The following is a 12,996-nucleotide window of genomic DNA, read 5'->3' on the forward strand; positions in this document are numbered from 1 at the left end:
CTTATAGCATAAGATGCTATTGATAAGACCGCTATTTTTACTTATTAATTCTTGTTCTGCTGTAATGAAAAACGCAATTTTCCTGTGTTCGTAAATTAATGTTATTATTTTATTTTGTAACCCAATAGTAGCGACTGTACTCACGTGAGGATAATTGAGGCGACTACTATTTATTGTATTAAGCAATGGAACTTTTTCCTTATATCTATATCTTACTAAGAGTCGTTTCCACTTGATTTAATTCAAATAAAGAACCTCAATTACCCCCTAACCAGCTCTTTCGTCAGTAGCAATAATTTAAGACTAATTTGCGTTTTCTTTTGTTCCAGGTTGTCTAACATGTGTCCAAGTGTTGAATATAATGGTCCTCCTCGGGTTTATGTTGAACTACGCCCTCAGAGTGAACCTCACGATCGCGGTCGTCGAGATGATTTACGATGAAAACGATAATCACACGGTGGCTAACCTCACGCTTGGTCCACACAATGTTACTGAGGTAAGAATACTTTTTAGTAACTTTAGTAAAGGCCTATACCCAGCTGCAGACTGTATTGGGCTGGGTTCATTGATTATATTATATTGTTGATTGATAATATAGTTTAGACTTTTGTTCTCCTACTTCCTTACCTTTTTTAATTTCTTCTTTTATTTCCCGTTCTTGAATATTTTTGTACCTCTTAATCTTCCATTTCCACACCTCAGATTCTTCTACTAATGTTTGTTAATTCCATGTCATTTAAAGATGTTTTTGTGAATGTTAAAAAAATATTTAATTAAATGATGTTTCTAAAAGATAAAAAAAAGTCATTAACATTCCTTGCAACATTTTTTGCAGCTTATTGACTTATACTGTAAAAAATTCTAGCACATTCTAGAGATCATAACTCGGGTTATTCCCTCCCTACCGCAAAACTGATAGGCGTTTCCTATTGTATTCAACTTTCTCATATTGATAGGTATTCAAAAACATAACATTAATTCCAAACTCCACAAATAATCTTGCAGTTGTACAATACACGAAAACATTTGTATGTATTTTGATTTTTTTCCTGCATCCGTGTAGGGCAAATCCCTTTGAAAGAATTCTGCTCATCAATCATTTAGGTAACGGGAACTTAAATCAGTGTACCATGAAATTATATAGGAAGCTTTACTGCTGACAGTTGCAGAATTGGCTCCTAAATCTTATATTGTACCGAACCAATTTCTTTCCTTATCCTCATACGAATATATCTTCCTTATTTCTTTCTTCGTTCGGTTTTATTGCGGTTGTAGAAGCGCGACAACTCGCTACAGGGTGTTGCTTGTCGTCTGTCTTTCAAGACTACGATAATATTCTTTAAAGTTGGCTTTAGGCCCTAAGACATGCTCATGTGTTCGTTGCCTAATATTCATTGTTTTCTCCCAGCATCCAGAGCACATAGAACAAACACGCTATCACTGGGACACGAAACAGAAGAACCACCTTCTCGGCTGCTTCTTCTGGGGTTATGTGCTCACAGAACTACCAGGTGGCAGACTGGCGGAAATTATTGGAGCTAGGTAAGAAAAATACAATATTTAATATCATTCTCATAATTCTCAGAATTTCATATTGAGAAAGGTTTTCCGGTTGGGTCAGAATCATTATAAACTGTTACGAAAACTTCCTTTACCCAGCGGTTTTAAGATGTACCGTGTACTGAGTAAAGCTCAAAGTAATCTTGCTGAATACATACGTATATCAGCGCGCATAATCAACGTTTCTTAATAATTACTGCCATTAACAAGTTGACTTAAATAAAATATGTATTACGTATGACATCTCGTGATAATACTGGTTTTTCAATGTAACGTGAATTAAATATGTAGGCCAAGTTCATGAATTACTATTACCATGTTTGATGTCGACAAATGAGGATATAATTGTTGTTTATCAACTGTTCACGAATAAGGAATATTACGTACATATTCAATTTCCTACCTTTCCTACTAGACACTGTGTGTCTTTAGCCAAGTGTAATACAATCCGGATTTACTGAGAGAGATAAAATTATCCTTGGAATAGAACTTGCCAAAACGCAATTCCAGCTTTTGATTTACGAGTACATTTTATTGATAGCGTTAGTTGCAAGGCGTTTCCCATGCGTAAGCAACGGGCATCTTGCCAAATAAGTCGCGGAAGGCTTCACTAACCTCATACAACGTAATAAGCAGTGGGTGTGTATACTTAGTCATAAAAACCAACTCAACACAAATGATACGTTAAAGAAAATATAACCTTCATAAGCACGTTTATCATGCTCATAACACATTACCTAATTATAGCTGTCGCGTGAGAAAGTCACGTTTTTAGTCGACGCGAGTATACGTTCCAGACTGAATTATAAAGAGCATTTGGCAAGCATTACTGTACCGCGCCCAGCCAATCCCTAGCTCATCTCAACCGGAATGCAGATCAATTTGCAAATAATACTTGCTATTGTGTCCGTTCGCAATAAAAACTTGGCCCCAGAATGGTAAACAACAGTTTCTTTATACCATTCATTTTTGCAACTCCTTGTTCCAAGCATGGGGAATGAAAAAAAAGTTATAAAGTAAAAAGGGCGGCGACCGCACACCGCATCGGAAATGATCGTCATTCAATGTTATATTCCGAATGTGAAATATGAGTGGCCATGCAATTCTTTTTTTAAGAGACCGGTTCCAACGTTTTATTTAACTCAATAACATGAGGTATATTCGATTTGACGTTAGTTCTTTTCGCGATGCAATCAAGCGTACCAGCGTTATTTCATTTTAAATTATACGCATCTGGTAATTCGTATGTCCGAATAATTTTAGCGTCGAACTTTCTAGACTCCATTAATAGAAGGGTCAGGAGGAGTCAACGAAGCTGATTGGCCTGATGCTTTTGTATGTCCTTGCCATCGATTTGAACTATGATAATCACTCAAACATAATTGAAGAGTTGCTGAAACTATTATAAGTGACAGCAATGATTTCATAGCACAAAACTTTGCATAGCAATCACATAAATATCAGTATTTATGTTAAATAGCAGATATAAGTAGCGGTTATTGAAAGTGTTGTATAAAAATCAGGTTAATGTCGCGATAGCCGTAACCTGTGCGGTTGAAATCAGGACATGTCGATAGTTACCACTATTAAAGTCAAATAAATATCAAGTAACTATAATATTCCTTATTAAAATAGCCGGTACGACTGCACTTACTCCACGGGTTTGAGACCGGTTCATGACTAATTGTGTGAATAACACTATATTGAGGACGCTGAAATCAAGTTTATCAAGTATTCTGATTACTTTATTTTGAATGGTGTCATTAACCAACGTGGTTTTGTTTATGTTGGGTCAGACTTTCGACGCTTGGCCCCCGACTAGAGGAAGCGGTAAGCATTCCAGTGGTTTTAGCCGGTAGGAGTCCCGCACACCCCTTCGCCTTCCCCAGGGCGAAGAATGTCCATGAGGATTTCCACTAGACAAAAAAAAACTTTCGACGCTGAAAATCGCCTTGAGGAAAAAGACAAAAACCTGGGGTAGATACTAGATGCTATATGGGATTATTGACAGCCAATATTATTGTGTAGGTAAAAAAGATGATTAACGTCGAACATTCTCGCTGTGTTCGGTATGCGTTACGGTTTATGAAGTATTGTGTGTGATCACTCGTGAAATGTTCGCGTGTCAGCTTGAGACGTCGATGCGGGCGGTGGATTTTTGACGTGCCTCGTATTAGATTGCCTGTCATAAAGGCACGCAACGTTTAACTTTATTTATAATCTTGATGCGGTGATTTATATTGGTGTGAAGCTTCATATTTCAGTATTAAGGTCATTTATTTAGAGATTACTATGGTATTACTGACTTGCTGCGCGTTTATTAGTCATCGAAGACCCTGCGAAAACTTTTACGCATGAAATTCGTACTTTTCATTATTCCATTTTCCTTTAATTCATTTGTTTCTCTTTGCCACCAGACGGGTGTTCGGCTACAGTACCCTGCTAGCCAGTATACTCACCCTCCTTACTCCTGGCTCCGCTGCCATTGGCTTCGGATGGATTGTAGCGGTCAGAGTCCTTCTTGGATTCCTCCTCGGAGCGACATGGCCAGCTATCCTCCCCATGGCATCCAAATGGATCCCGCCAATGGACAGATCCAAATTCATGTCCAACATGATGGGTAAGTACTTATTGCTTAAATTTACTGTCCCATTTATTATTGGTATCTAGGTCTCAACAATGTTGCGTGATAATGATAAATTTGCACCCGCTATAATAATACGAAACAGCTTTAATTACGCTAGCAAATTGTCCAGGTCAAATAGGGCGCCATAAATCTAAATGAGTAACAGCCTTGACCGGCCTCTATTCCGCGACAATCGTCATCCTACGTCTGCAAGATATCGTGTCACAAAATATCATACACGTAAAGAGGGCTCGGACTGTTATCGCTCCGTGTCGTGGCGCAAACATTTCGCAGTGATGCGTGCAATTGTTTGAAAGCTACAATATGGCGGCGGAGGCGCGCGCAGGCGTGGTCGCTGACGTCACGGCATCCACGGCCTCTGATTGGCCGTTATTAGTTGACCGCGCGATTTAACCTTGCGCAACCGTTGCCATGCTGCAGTTAACCCTAGAAAGATAATCATATTGTGACGTACGTTAAAGATAATCATGCGTAAAATTGACGCATGTGTTTTATCGGTCTGTATATCGAGGTTTATTTATTAATTTGAATAGATATTAAGTTTTATTATATTTACACTTACATACTAATAATAAATTCAACAAACTATTTATTTATGTTTATTTATTTATTAAAAAAAAACAAAAACTCAAAATTTCTTCTATAAAGTAACAAAACTTTTAAACATTCTCTCTTTTACAAAAATAAACTTATTTTGTACTTTAAAAACAGTCATGTTGTATTATAAAATAAGTAATTAGCTTAACTTATACATAATAGAAACAAATTATACTTATTAGTCAGTCAGAAACAACTTTGGCACATATCAATATTATGCTCTCGACAAATAACTTTTTTGCATTTTTTGCACGATGCATTTGCCTTTCGCCTTATTTTAGAGGGGCAGTAAGTACAGTAAGTACGTTTTTTCGTTACTGGCTCTTCAGTACTGTCATCTGATGTACCAGGCACTTCATTTGGCAAAATATTAGAGATATTATCGCGCAAATATCTCTTCAAAGTAGGAGCTTCTAAACGCTTACGCATAAACGATGACGTCAGGCTCATGTAAAGGTTTCTCATAAATTTTTTGCGACTTTGAACCTTTTCTCCCTTGCTACTGACATTATGGCTGTATATAATAAAAGAATTTATGCAGGCAATGTTTATCATTCCGTACAATAATGCCATAGGCCACCTATTCGTCTTCCTACTGCAGGTCATCACAGAACACATTTGGTCTAGCGTGTCCACTCCGCCTTTAGTTTGATTATAATACATAACCATTTGCGGTTTACCGGTACTTTCGTTGATAGAAGCATCCTCATCACAAGATGATAATAAGTATACCATCTTAGCTGGCTTCGGTTTATATGAGACGAGAGTAAGGGGTCCGTCAAAACAAAACATCGATGTTCCCACTGGCCTGGAGCGACTGTTTTTCAGTACTTCCGGTATCTCGCGTTTGTTTGATCGCACGGTTCCCACAATGGTTAACTTATACGGTTCTTGTAGTAAGTTTTTTGCCAAAGGGATTGAGGTGAACCAATTGTCACACGTAATATTACGACAACTACCGTGCACAGGCTTTGATAACTCCTTCACGTAGTATTCACCGAGTGGTACTCCGTTGGTCTGTGTTCCTCTTCCCAAATAAGGCATTCCATTTATCATATACTTTGTACCACTGTCACACATCATGAGGATTTTTATTCCATACTTACTTGGCTTGTTTGGGATATACATCCTAAACGGACACCGTCCTCTAAAACCAAGTAACTGTTCATCTATGGTCAAATGAGCCCCTGGAGTGTAATTTTGTATGCACTGATGGATAAAGAGATCCCATATTTTTCTAACAGGAGTAAATACATCGTTTTCTCGAAGTGTGGGCCGTATACTTTTGTCATCCATTCTAAGACATCGTATCAAAAAATCAAAACGATCACGACTCATTACAGAGACGTACACCATTGACAAAGATCGATCAAAGAGGTCATCTGTGGACATGTGGTTATCTTTTCTCACTGCTGTCATTACCAGAATACCAAAGAAAGCATAGATTTCATCTTCATTCGTGTCACGAAATGTAGCACCTGTCATAGATTCCCGACGTTTCAATGATATCTCAGCATTTGTCCATTTTACAATTTCCGAAATTATCTCATCAGTAAAAAATAGTTTGAAGCATAAAAGTGGGTCATATATATTGCGGCACATACGCGTCGGACCTCTTTGAGATCTGACAATGTTCAGTGCAGAGACTCGGCTACGCCTCGTGGACTTTGAAGTTGACCAACAATGTTTATTCTTACCTCTAATAGTCCTCTGTGGCAAGGTCAAGATTTTGTTAGAAGCCAATGAAGAACCTGGTTGTTCAATAACATTTTGTTCGTCTAATATTTCACTACCGCTTGACGTTGGCTGCACTTCATGTACCTCATCTATAAACGCTTCTTCTGTATCGCTCTGGACGTCATCTTCACTTACGTGATCTGATATTTCACTGTCAGAATCCTCACCAACAAGCTCGTCATCGCTTTGCAGAAGAGCAGAGAGGATATGCTCATCGTCTAAAGAACTACCCATTTTATTATATATTAGTCACGATATCTATAACAAGAAAATATATATATAATAAGTTATCACGTAAGTAGAACATGAAATAACAATATAATTATCGTATGAGTTAAATCTTAAAAGTCACGTAAAAGATAATCATGCGTCATTTTGACTCACGCGGTCGTTATAGTTCAAAATCAGTGACACTTACCGCATTGACAAGCACGCCTCACGGGAGCTCCAAGCGGCGACTGAGATGTCCTAAACGCACAGCGACGGATTCGCGCTATTTAGAAAGAGAGAGCAATATTTCAAGAATGCATGCGTCAATTTTACGCAGACTATCTTTCTAGGGTTAACCAGTTCCGAGAAGCGCGGCTTAGTTATATTTTAGTACGGGACGTGGTCACGTGGTGGCTGCGGCGACTATGCTTGCCGGCGACGCTAGGAATGCTCTGCGGGCTTTATTTTACCCCTATGTCATTTACTTTATTGCAATTGCGAGAATACTCAACCAATGTTTAATATTTAAACTCTGTCTTCATAAAAGTATCATTCTTTAGAATTAAACAAAAAGGTCATAACAAGAAATCTGATTTAAAACACCATTATTACATGATATCTGATTATAAATTCACGGTTAACACAACCTTGGGTACAGAGCACGTATGCAATGCATTTCCTTGTTTAGTAAAAATAATATATTCACACAAACGTTACACGGAACGCACGATGTTATAATGAAAACAATAAATTGTTACTTGTCACAATTACTCAACTGGAAACGTTAGTTTATACGTTACTAAATGACTAATGAACTGCTGTGACAAATGTTACACGGCTCTATTAACTTATTGAATATGTTTAGTATTAGTTAACAAATGATATATTTAATTGTTTACCTGATATTGATTACTTACTAAAAAATACCGTGCAAGTTCATAGTCATATTTTATTTGTATTAAAGACAGGAAGTGACCTACATTTTAAAGTATTGTCGGCAAATATTTGAAATGCTTTCTTATCTGAACTACAGAGTCGCAAAACTAGTGCAAATATGTGTATTATTATATCACGTTTGTTTCATTTTAAAAAGTAAACGCTACAATTTCAAATGGACGTCTTCCAATATTTACGAGTTAAAACATTCCCAGTCACCGTGACGCAATATGTTTACTCGTTTGCAGTTCCACGTTCTTCATTCACAAGTCAATAGACTTAATCCACAAAGTTCCATACAAAATATAGGTCGATTTACAAATTGACAGTTAGCAATAAATCTTTATCATGTTTACTCGCCACAAGAGCTTCCTTTAACCGATTATCAGCGATAGCAATTGCGTATGAATTGCTCGAGTAATGCAATCAAAAATATATTTTGCATTTGCGTAAATACTCTGTTTGTATTGGAATCGTTCCAGGGCAGAGGTCGCGAGGCAATGCATACCAAGTCTTGTGCAAAAAGACACGCATTCTTTGTGACTTCATGACTGTGAGAGAATGTGCAATTAATTATGCATTTGTTTTTCAAACGTTTTCTACATTTCATCGAATTCCAATCACGGTCATTCACTGCAGTCGTTAATTGTTAATTGCCTTAAAATAAATCTTGTACAAGCTTCCCTTATTATTCACGTTCCATACTTAATTACCTTGTTTTAAATTTAAACAGTTTCAATTGATTTCCAAATCACTTGCTTATCGCGACAAGTCCATTGTAATGAGCTGAAACATGGTCACATAACCTTTGGCAGAACAATAGCATGCCTTAGCTTAACTGTAAAAAGAAAAGTGAACTCATTCATCGTGCGAACACACGTGATAAAATTTAACGATTTAGGAATTTTCGGGACAGTCTAATAGCATGGTGACCCTATGTTTTCTTGTTACCAACTGATTAATGAATGAAATGGAATCGGACCACTATGCGCATTGTTCGTAAATCACCGGGTTATAAGTTCAGCTAAGCACAAATGCGGTTAATATAGACCTTACGTGTCTAACAATTATGGTCATTTTGCGAAAGCTAATAGTTTTTGTAAGTTGTAACTTTATACAAATGAGTGTTGGCTACTTTACAGTAGTGTCTTGTTTAAAGTTTATCAAGTTACTGATTAAAGAATGAAGGAAGTTGTGATTAAAAAAGATCTTGTTGAAATGATTGATTTATAACCAAGAATTTGTTATGGAAAACTAAAGTGTCGTCATTTTGATATATCAGGAGCAATTCAGTTTGTCTTCCGTGCCGATTGTAATAATATTATTAAAATATCGAATGATATTTTTAATGCATACTTAACAGCGACCGGCGCGCGCGGTTAGTCATTTTAAAAACAATTTTAAGTATAGGTATCCGGTCGTAAAAATATGTTTTTAAATCCAGTCACGCGACACACCGCCCTTCGTTACGTCCTTATCAACTGGGTCTAGGTATTTTGGAGGAAAACTGTAGCCTTTACGATTAATTATATCCTTTATTAAAAGGTATACCTTGAACTTCTACATTTGAAGACCGGTTTAGTAAAGTCAAGAGCTTTTTGCGGATTTCATTAGAAATCTGTACAGAACCTATATTGTTTTCGTTTTTATTTAAGTAAAACACAATACATATATTCTATATATTTCTTGTCTTTTGTACCCATTCGGTCCACTTCTGTAAATAGACGATTTCGAATTCCTGCCTGCCACATCTCATCAGCTGGTACAATAACTTCGCATTTAATCCATTCTAACCTTTTGTCATTACCCAAGAAGAAAAACAGCAAGTTATATATCTATTGATGGATTAACTCGACAAGTTACAATATTTACAGTATTTATTGATAATTCAGGAAATAAACTAGGATAAATAGGATAGGCTATTCTAGACAACAATATGATTTCTAAATCATCGTAAATCTATACAGCTCAATTCATAAATCACTTATAAAAACATTTATCTCTAAGTAAAGAAATACTTAGATATAAACAAGTGATTTATTGATCTTTAAAATGCTGTTAAAGTCGATTCAAGGAAAATTCTATAACACTACCTTAGAACTTTCTAGATCTTATAGACTTTCACGTTTATCGTTGAAATACTGATATTGCGATGTAACAGGCAAGTTTGATAATAATAATGTGGAACGCGAATCAATGAGTTTTGTGTAGTTGATAACGTTGTATTTGTTTGGGAAAGTAAGCTTATAAGTATATTACTGTGATTTATTTTGATGATGTTGTTTTTCCATTGTTTTGAGGCTAATTTGAGATCAATGTAGGATTTTTTTAATTAAAAGAAGGGCTCCCTATACTAAATAAATACTATATTTAGGACATAAAATTGACGTATGTTGGTAAAAAAAATATTGCGGACAAAACAGTTAAAATATGCGTTTTCCGGAAAACATTATAGTTACTGCTAGCAACAGCAGTTCGTTAGTTATCCGGCAATGTGAACCGACTGATACGTCATGCCGATGCACTGACCTCATATGCTAGGAACTTTCCTTTGTGGATATCAACTTAGGAATAGTAGTTTTTTACCCCCGACGTAGAAACGACGGGTGTTATATTGACGTGCCTGTGAATGACTCTGTGGCATTGTAACTTTCAAATGGATGAAACATTTTTTTTAGTAATAAGTGTTTTATAGACATCTCCATCGGTGAAAGATGGCTTTCATAATATGACGACGGTTTACAGTGTACACAGAAAGTCCCAAAAAATGGGTATCTGATGATAAGGTTTAATTTTTATTCTTTTTTTAATTAGTACAATAAGACATCAAATCAAAAGGCATCAGTTTTTCTACTTGTAAAGCGCGAAAAAGTTCGAGGCCGTATCTAAGGAAACAATTCAGCATTTTTGCATTGTTTTAAACATTGAATTTCAGTATAATTGACATTGACAGACTGACATAATGTCAACTGTTTTTATCGTTTTTAGGTACTCCTCATAAGATTGCGTTAAGCATAATAAATAAATAAATAATAAATTGTTTATTGTTCCATAATCGTTACATAAGTATAGCATGACTCATGAGGCAGCAGTCAATCAATTTGTTTGAAAACCATACGTTGAAAATAATGTGAAATTCTAATCGGTGCATTGTAACTATGCAAGCGTATAAACCATTCAAGCATTTTTGTTCCAGACGATCGTAATATTACATCACTGTATAGTTCGGTCTGCCATCGGCTGACCTACTCGGGACCATTGCCAAGTTCACGATAACACGTAAACCGCGTCCATTTTATGGCCTTTACTCAAATATTCGATAGTTTCATATACATTCATGAGAAGAATAAAACTCTGTATAGTGAAACTGTTTGATATACTATTCGTAGTATAGTAGAACTTAAATTAACACGGAAGAATAAAAATAAAATATATTGCCTAGAAAGCAGGTAAAAAATTAAGCAAGGCGAAAGATTTAGTCATGCAAAAGAAGATCCTGTTATTTAACGCATCGGACGTTGTACAGAGCTGACGTCAATAACAAGTATGGTGGTAAAATATATTTAGACAAAAAAAAAAAGAAAAAAAAAAGCATCTCCTATATTTTCAGGAAATCTAAACGACACCTAAGAATCTGTATAGTGTAATTAAAACACTGCTTTATTCCGTATAGCGCCGTCCTCTTCCCAGATTCTTATAATCACACGGAAGAATAAACATTAAAAACATAACAAACTTACCATAACGAATGTTACCCACGACCTTTTTAAAAATATAAACAAGACATCGATCTATAATTACTGTCAATATTGACATAATAGCTGTATGTTTTATTGCAGTTTACATAACAAGTCTAATATTGTCACAGCATATTCTCTTATTGCCATAAAACAATGTTATTTGAGTTGGAGAATCTTATAGTGGATTAATAGTTTATATTCGATGTTACATTATCTGTATTGCAAACAGATTAGCATTTGAGATTATACTCTGTTTACTTGGAATGATGTTTTCATGGCGCTTACAAGTATGTAAAAGGCTGAATAGGGATTTAGGGAACTTCCCGATAAAGAGTTAAATATGATGCGGATAATAAAATAATAATGGTATAGACAACACTGTCTTTCCTTCATCTAAAGAAGGTTGAAATACAAACTTGGAAGAGTTTTGGGATATCCCCAAATCATTCTTGTAGGGCCGAAAGCTCTTTAAAGCTAAAGCCAAACAGTCATTGTCTACAGCTTGGCGATCATAGATTTAAGACATTTTTCTTTCTCGAATACTCTACTTGGTCGTCACCAAGTAGTATCAATGAAAAATGTGACGAGCTATCAACACAGTGAAAAATTACATTAACAGAACAAAATTATAAATAACCTATATTATAAAATCAACAGGACAAATGCTCTATTTATTAACAATACCATTATTTTGCAGCATCATCATTGGGCGCAGCGCTGACGATGCCGATCTGCGGGTTCCTGATAGCGCACTTCGGCTGGGAGTCAGCTTTCTACTTCACCGGTAAAGTACCCACGCGGGCACACCCACCCTGTCGATTATAACTATATAGTCCATTATTAACAATTGACACATTGAATTGAACAGCCTATAAAACCATATTGCACTTTCCAGAAGTTTCTATTAGATTTATATTGATGTTTCAGCTGTTGGTGATATTGAATTTCGATTTTGTAGTAGAAATTTGTCTAAGAAAAGTACTTAGCTTTGTGAATTTGTTATTTATACTTGATTCAGGATTAAGCATAAAGAGTCCGACCATTTTTATATATAAAGTCAATTAGAATTTAAAGAAATTAGAATATCTATAATAGATAGATAAAGCCACTTTACTTAGTTTGAGACTAGATGGCGTTGTGTGAAAGTTATAGAATATATTTTTTTGTTCCAAAAATAACAAGTTTCTGAAAACTACTGCCTTGTATATCTATTGTTATTACTTAAAAGAAGATCCCATTCCTGATTACGTAAATTTTTGTGAGGAGTTCTAATATGTTCTATGGTAAGGAGGCATTGTCCCAAACAATTGTATTCGGTTATAGTGAAGGAACTTCATGTTTGTCACACTTGTAACATGGAACAAAAGACGTGGAACTTTCTAGATATCCGTGTCTCCTGCACAGTTTCATTTTACAGGTAAACAGACATGATGGATATCTTCCTTAACACTTACCAATTTTCCATGAATTATATATGAGCCCGTAAAAAAACCATAGAGAGGATTTCTGGCTTCTAGATTGGTACCTACTACCCATCTCCGGAACACAAGCGTAGTGATTAATAAAAAT

The 12,996-nt window shown here is 35.8% G+C and overlaps 1 protein-coding gene across 1 annotated transcript in view; it reads left to right on the plus strand.

Annotated features, from left to right (window-relative positions):
- The first annotated feature begins 297 nt into the window (after positions 1-297).
- LOC113497885 (sialin) overlaps positions 298-12,996 on the plus strand; it is a 38,822-nt gene continuing 26,123 nt past the window's right edge. The window contains exons 1-4 of the mRNA XM_026877654.1: positions 298-496; positions 1,409-1,542; positions 3,978-4,180; positions 12,125-12,211. Of these exons, the coding sequence (XP_026733455.1) occupies positions 362-496; positions 1,409-1,542; positions 3,978-4,180; positions 12,125-12,211 (559 nt within the window). The 5' untranslated portion in view covers positions 298-361. The remainder of the gene's footprint in view (positions 497-1,408; positions 1,543-3,977; positions 4,181-12,124; positions 12,212-12,996) is intronic.

The sequence above is a fragment of the Trichoplusia ni genome, chromosome 10 (assembly GCF_003590095.1).
Source record: "Trichoplusia ni isolate ovarian cell line Hi5 chromosome 10, tn1, whole genome shotgun sequence".
NCBI lineage: Eukaryota > Metazoa > Arthropoda > Insecta > Lepidoptera > Noctuidae > Trichoplusia > Trichoplusia ni.